At 35.9% G+C, this 8114-nt stretch overlaps 1 protein-coding gene across 1 annotated transcript in view; it reads left to right on the top strand.

Annotated features, from left to right (window-relative positions):
• Window positions 1–378: 378 nt before the first annotated feature.
• LOC126184964 (RNA exonuclease 1 homolog) overlaps window positions 379–8114 on the top strand; it is a 230746-nt gene continuing 223010 nt past the window's right edge. The window contains exon 1 of the mRNA XM_049927660.1: window positions 379–594. Coding sequence (XP_049783617.1) covers window positions 495–594 — 100 coding nt within the window. The 5' untranslated portion in view covers window positions 379–494. The remainder of the gene's footprint in view (window positions 595–8114) is intronic.

Below are 8114 nucleotides of genomic sequence, written 5' to 3'. Positions count from 1 at the left end.
TGACGAAAAAGGCGATACATTAATTTTAGGAGTTTAATTCGGTAAATCGTTTAACTGTTTCCGTAAAAGGCAGATAATCCATCGAGAATAATGATGTAGAAGTGAACGTTGTAGAAACGTTTCCATTTAGTCAGCGCACAAAAGATATGGTATTCATAGAATGCACAGAATGTTCCCATTTTCGAGGAAGATCTTCGGTAAAAGTCATAGAGTAGAAATGCCTATATTCCCCCTCTATGGTTAAAGTCATGGAGGTATCTTATCATACCACCATGGTTAAAGTCATAGAATAATATACGCTATGGTTAAGGTCGTTTGACAATATCGTACGAACGTAGCATCTTTATAGAGTAGCATCTTTATACAGGATGTCACAGAAGTTAGGTTTGTTTGGTATCATGTGTTGTTGTTGACGGAGAAGAGTGGTGGTGTAATAGGATGTTGATTTTAAGTTTATTTTCGTGACATGTCACGTTAAATTCCTTACACTCATAATGTTACCATGCACTGGTTGTTTTAAAGGGATTAGTTGTCCCTTTTACGATAGCGGTCTTTGCGAGAGGCCGTACTGTCATTTCAAGCATGTAAAGAAAGGTAAGCCCGGGTTACATGCATTTTAACAAAGTTCTTGCAAACTCTTAGAATCCAAAGTGCCAGTCATTTTGCTGCATGACTCACAATGCTACTGCTGCATGGGGAGGGTAAAAAATGATAGCAATAGCTAGTCACCATTTCACACACTGTATATCGAATCCCGCTACTGTAATATCGGATGTGACGCGTGTAAAACGTAACTTATTCCTGCCTTCTTTCAATCTGCCAATAAAGATGAATATCTGTGTGCGTTGTTCCACTGTCTGATTTGTTGTCGGTACCGCGACTTGTTCCAACAATTGTTGATAAAGTTTGATCCCATTTCAAAGATGACAGAGGTTGCACGTGCATTAAAACTCACTTTTATGTTGTCATTTGCATCTCATGCACCCGGCCGAGACAATTACACGCCAGGAATGTTGTCATAGTATGTGCGTGCTTTTTACTTCGTCTCGCGGCAGTTGCGTTCTGTTGCAACAACTTGTGCACTCCAGTCTGCAGCTTAAATCTTTCATTCAGTCTGTTCAGAACCGTGGTTAGGAAGCCACTGTTGTACGGATATCTGACCGGCATAATTATTCTTAAATGGTATGTTTTTGTTCTCTGACTAAAGGTTGCATTTCAATATTTATAGAGCTTCAGAAGTTAGTTATTTTGTTTTTCTATTTGCCCCCTCCCTTCTTTTTATTAATTTTATTTTGGAATAAAATATCCGAGTAATTATTCGTAAATTTAGTTATTGTAGGGCGAAGATGTTACTTATTTGTAACAACTCGCGTGTGGCTACACTTCTCTGCAGTCTGTAGTCTTTTATTTCACTCAGCATTAGTTCTTTTACAATCAGAAATAATTTCCAGATCTTTCTGTACACATTGCCCCCCCCCCCCCGCCCCCTTCCATGCCTCATGTACTTTAGTATCTGCCGTGTAATCGTAATTTTCTAAATTTTACATTGGTTTATAGGATGCTGCCAGAGTTACCAGTATAAAACTGACTTGTTCCACACCATAGTGATAGGGCGCAATTATGATCCACAGAATGCACAAATATTAAACTAAACAAAACTGTCTATGTTTTCAACTTAAAAGCAAATACAGCCAGTGGCTGTATTTGACATCTCAGCAAAATTTCTGAAGGAATGCAGGAATGAATTAATGAAGCCACTACAACATTTAATAAACAGCTCTTCCTCAGTCAGGGGTCATTTCTTGACTTGTTAAAAGTCGCTGAAATAAGACCAGTGCATAAAATGGGAGTAACTACAGATATACAATATTATAGGCCTATTTCATTGACATCAGTACTTAGTAAGCTGTTGGAAACGCTACTTCTTGATCAACTTGAATCTTTTTTTTTTTTTGTAAGTACTATCTATTAAAAAACTGTCAGCATGATTTCAGAAAGGGCCAGTCTACAATAACAGCTGTAGCTACATTTTTGAAAGTGATATTGAATAAACTTAATGATTGAAACAAAGTTATTGGCACCATTTAAGACCTATCCAAGGCTTTTGACTCTGTAAATCATTCTGTTCTTCTACGTAAATTAGAAACTTCTGGAGTCAGAGTAGCAGCATTAGATTTGTTAAGATGCTACCTTGCTGACAGGAGACAATGTGCAAAGCTGTAATATACACCTGGGAGACATACACAAACAATAAAATTGTCTTACAAAATTCTTAGCTGTGGAGTCCCTCAGGGAAGTATCATCCGACCTTTTTCATTTATTGTGTACATCAATAATATAATAATTCCACAAAATTCGAACCTAGTAAACTATGCTGATGAGACCTCCTTCATAAGTTGGGGCTCTACAAAACAGTTAGCAGTGCAAAATAATGCAGAGACCATTAGCCCCATAACAGAATATCTCGCCAAAAACAAATTGGCACTAAATAAGGACAAGACAATTCTGATGGAGTTTCTGCTAAATTATAAATCAACACAAGTGAATACAGAACCAGAGCTATTAGTTGAAACAATTGATAAATATAAATTCCTTGGTATTATAGTAGATGAACATCTTACATGGAAGGAGCACATCAGCTGTGTGTGTAAAAAAAATCTCCTGTGACACGTACCTGCTAAAACGCCATTCTACCACAGTAGTGCAACCTGTTTTAAGACAAATCTATTTTGGAATTATACACTCACCTGCTATATGGTATCGAGATTTAGGATGGGGCACTAACGGTATGTATCGATAGGGCTTTTAGAGCTCAGAAAAGAGCAATTAGGAAAATAGGTAATATTAGTAAGCATCAGTCCTGTAGAGAATATTTTGTTAAGTATAACATACTAACAGTGTATTCATTGTATGTTCTCAGTAATGTACTGTTTGCAAAAGAAAAATGGAGCATAGTGAAATGTGTAATTATAATACAAGAAAAAAGAGAGCATAAACACACAAAATTTAGTAATGGAAGAGTAACATATCATAGTCCATTTCCTGCTTTAAGACATTTTTATAACAGATTGCCAAATAATATAAAATTGTTTAAAGGAAACACATTAAGACAAAATTAAAGCAACTGTTAATTGATAAATGTTTGTACTCCATCAGGGATTTTTAATGTTATCGACATTCATTATTTGTTATTTTAGATCTACTAAGAAATGACAGTTACTTAGTGCTCTTTGCTGCCCCCATCCCACACCTCATAATTGATGTATGATATATTTACATAATACGATCAAAATATTCATCGATTTGTATTAAAACTTTTCTGAATTTACGATAAACATCTAGTTATTTATAATAAAAAGTGTTAAATATGGAGCTTTCATTGGCTTTACTAATTCGCAAGTGCATTGACACAGTCTAAACTAGATGTCAGGGAAGGTACAGACTAGTCTGTCATCACACTAAAGGTTTCAGGGGCAACAATCTTAAATCTCAAGTCCCTGTAACTTGATAGCTCCAAGACCAAGGCATTTTGTTATGGAGTTAAAATCTATGTGGATAATGGTATTTATAAGCCATGTTAATGTAGGCATCAACTCCACAAGGATTTGTATTACGGATAATTTCACATAAAACTTCCTGTTTCTCACGCAACTGACACTCAGAAAAGCCTACTGTCCATCATATCAATTTATATTTTACCCTGAAAAATGGTGAAGGTGATCTTGAGGATTTGAAACAAAATACAGGATCAACCATACATACTGTATTGCCAATGCAGACCAAACTGTCGTATCACCAATATCTACATCCCAAAAACTTACATAGACACAAAAGAAATATTGTCAGTGTTTCGCTCTCTTTCTGTTTGGGCATGTATGGTCCCACATTATTATTGTGTTGTGGAAGAAAGATGAAATTTGGTATTGGCAGTTTCAGTTGATCCAAAATATATAATTGCTGTGAAACTTCCTGGCAGATTAAAACTGTGTGCCCAAACGAGTTCGTGTCTCGGTCGGGCACACAGTTTTAATCTGCCAGGAAGTTTCATATCAGTACACACTCCGCTGCAGAGTGAAAATCTCATTCTAGATCATTGCTGTTTTAGCAATGTAAATCTTGCATAACTTGTACGGAAAAAGTGTTTACTCTGCATCATCGTAAAACATATTTTGTAGCAATTAGTCCAAAATTATATCCTGATTCATTTACTCTCCTCCCCTTGTTGCCTGCCTGTTTTGTGAAAAACAAATCATTTCTCCAACCCTGCTGCTTTAATTCATAGGCATTTTAAGTAGTGATTCAGTCGGCAATGGTACTTGGTTATAGGTAGTTGAATGTTCCTTTCATCGTACATATAGAAATGTTATATTCATAATGTATATACTAGTTTATGTAAGTGATGCATTTTGTCAGTGTTTCTATGACAAAAACATTGAGAGTTTGGGGAGACTTGAGATTGTGACTCAAACTGCTGGATTTAAGCAGTTATGTTACTGTCAGTTATGTGTATGTTAAATATTCTTTACCTATGTGTTTGTTGAAAGCAATATACATTCCAATAATATATACTAGCTGAGTACCCGTGTTAGCTAGGTATTTATCAATTACAATCTTTTATCAGTTAATATTCTCATTTCCCCCTCTCTGTCTTTCCATCTCCTCCTGCCTCTTTCTCTGTCAATGTTATTACTCCCACCAAAATAGGGGTTGCTGGTTCTTATACCCACACTATTTCTTTCCATATATATAAAAAAAACTGATCCAGGGCTTTAGGAGGTGCTTTTTACCCAGAGCTTTGCCCACATACGCAAATATCTCGTATATTGAACATATTTCACCTGTATCCATAGTGAATTTTGCTGTGCAGTTTTGTATCCACACAGCTCAGTGTTTATGATGGTCATCTCTTCAGCTATGTGCTGTAAAATGATATAATTTTGCAATAAAATCTAGTTGTATATGTGGATACTGTCTGCAAAATGTGTTGCAAATGAAGTTGGTAGTACAGAGGTAATAATTTTAAAATTAATAATGCTCAATGTAACTATTTTACTGTGTGAACAGCAGAAAAGTAGTAAACAGTAAAGTTTTTTCCTTTCATAATTTTGTGGGAGAGGGGGGGGGGGGGGAGCTGAATGATAAAAAGTCTCTTAAAGATTTGAAATTATGTTTAAAGTTTGTTGCAAGTCACTACATGCTCTCATTCTCAATGGATGAATATAGTCTGTCTGTTTGTGCATTGTGAGCTACACTTCTTTTTCACCCCTCCCTTCCATACCTTTGAGAGATTCATTACTCCCGCAGTGGTTCTTTCCAGACAGTAAGTGATATTTGTACTGAGGTTGATTGATATCAAGTGGTTTAGGAGGAGATATGGAACGAACGTATATACTTCCACTTTTTTCCATTATGTATGGATTCAAAATTTGCTTTGTTTCCTTTGACAGATGGAAATTGTTGTTGTTATTGGTGGTGGTGGTTGTCATTGTTGGTCTGAAGTCTGATTTGGTACAGCTCTCTGTGTGTGTGTCTGTCTGTCTGGTACATCCTCTTCATCTCTGCATAACTATTGCAGCATACGTCCATTTGAACCTGATTGCTGTAGTGAAGCCTTTTTAATTCTCACGTTTATCTCCATCACTAAATTGATGATTCCTTGATTCCTCAGGATGTGCCCTGTTCACAGATCCATTCTTTTAGATAAGTACTGCCATACATTTCTTTTTTCCTCCCAGTTTGATTCAGTATTTCCTCATTAGTTATCTGATGTACCCATGTAATCTTCAGCATTCTGATGGAGCACAACATTTGGAAAGGTCCCACCATCTTCTTGTCTGAGCTGTTTATTGTTCACATTCACACCATGGCAAAAATTAGGGATTTTGCCACACCTAAATATAGATACAAGCCTCTGAAGTGGCTAAAAAATTCATTGCACCATTCTGAGAGCCATGGTTAGACTGACCACTGCCACTTTTATGTGCACAAATCACACCAAAACTTCAGAGGGTTATTCCTATCTATGTCGTCTGTATATGGATCAAATTTAATTATCATTGGATGTCTAGATGAAAAGATATGCATCTGCGAAGTTGGCCAAAATATTCTACATGCAAATTTTATGGTAACTGTCTTGTTCAATCCTTTTTTTTTCTTGCCACAGCTGGAAAGATCATGCTTTAAGGTTTCATAACTATACTGTTTAATTTCTGGATCTTGCATTTTGATGAGTAAGGATATGTTTCAAAAGTTATTATTTTAGCATTTTGAGAAGATTGAAAACTGAAATATTTTGCTCATTAAATCCCATAATTAATATTTTTGAGTATATAAATCAGTTTAAAACATTGATTTAATACATGCCATAAAAACAAGTATAATACTCAGCACAACAAATTTGCAAAACAAAAATTCAAGTCGGTTCCATTTTTGTTTAAACAGTTCTATAATTCTGTCAAGGACAAGTTGTGGATAACTGCATTGTCTTCCTGATGCTGCTGCTGATGGTCTTCTAAAGTCATGAAAATATGTTACTCAGGAACTCAGCAGGTGTCTTTAGCAGTTGTCCAGTGGAAGGAATGAGCAGAACTGTGTGGGTGGATAAAGCTGATGAGGACATCTTGTTGTTCATGTGAAACTTTACACATGTTTCTAACCCACCAAAAACTGTCATACGTACATGCAACATACTTTCCTGATTGTAAACTTGCAATTGAGATTTTTGGAATTTCTTCATCTGGTCCGAAGGCATTAACTGTGATTGCTGTAGCATCATTGGAAACTCTGCTTACTGTCAGCTGTTAACAATTAATTGACTTAAATTGCTTATTTTCTCTTGTTCCAGATATTGTATGTCCCATGGCGAACCTTGCTTCTTGATCAGGCTGAATTTTTTCAATTTTATCTTGTGGTACATAAAAAAACCTTATGGCTGGAATACTATCATCACAGAATTTGAACAAATCATATGGAGTCAATATTTGATTATCTAAGGGCCTGTGCAGATGAATAAGGGCTGCTAGTCTTTTTGCAGTTTCCCCAATGCAGTCACAAGGCGATTTACTGTAGCTTGTTCCAGAAAAATTCCATTTGTCAGTGATGCCAAAATCCTTTTTGTGCAGACATAAATTTTTGAAATTTTTCTATAGAGCGTCTGAACCATCACTAAAGTAATAAATGTTCTTAATGTTTTCAATCTTTGTCTTTAAATATGCTTTTCACTTTATATGAAAGGCATGGACACCAGTGGTATAATGATGGACACCGTCACTAATCATACAAATGCTAATACTCTGACGTTTTTGCCACAAATGGATGTATTGTGACCTTGCACAGCATTTTGAACAAAAATGAATAATTCTCAGCAAAATCCATCAACATAATTAATTCGTTTTCTGCGAGGTTTCTTTTTAGCTGCTGTAAGTATAAACTCTGGTGTTTTGGCACAAAGTGATGGCTTCTTAAACAGGTAATTTTAAAAATCAGTGCCTCCATGAAATCTTCAACAGTTCTCTGACGCGTCTCTAATGTGTGTCTGTCAGTATAAATCCATTGCTTGTATTCCATTGTTTCATCAGGATCACAGTCTTTCAAAGTATCTTCAGGAAAAGCCTCTAGTTGCATTTTTCCTGTATGTTTTTCATAACATTGCAGCATACAATCTTTTGATTCAAAAGTGCATAGTTTTTTTTTTTTCTTCATCAAATCCTTGCAGTTATCTTGGATGGATGTTGCTGAAGCCAATATTAATTAGACATTTTGATGAATTGCACATACGAATACTGAATGTGATCCAGAAATGCCAACTGTAGTACACCATTTCGGCCTGAGCTAACAAAATTTTGAGCAGCTCAGTTGATTTCCTTATTGCTTAATATAAGCAATGAACATTTCTTTCAGGTTGCAAAGGAGTAGGCATTTCTGCTTGTGAATCTTTTTCTCATTTACTGCAGCACAATCATTTTTGCGTGGCCATAAAGGAGAAAAATCATCATCTTAAAAAAGGAGTGAGGACATTATGTTTTACTTTGTCACACAGCTTTTTACCTTTTCGATTTGCAGGTGTTACCAAAATGCCACCGTCCATCTTTAGTTTCCTAGCCTGCTTCACCATT

This window comes from Schistocerca cancellata, chromosome 4, assembly GCF_023864275.1.
Source record: "Schistocerca cancellata isolate TAMUIC-IGC-003103 chromosome 4, iqSchCanc2.1, whole genome shotgun sequence".
Taxonomy (NCBI): Eukaryota; Metazoa; Arthropoda; class Insecta; order Orthoptera; family Acrididae; genus Schistocerca; species Schistocerca cancellata.
Note: the sequence above shows the minus strand (reverse complement) of the source record. Positions and strands in the feature narration are given on the sequence as shown.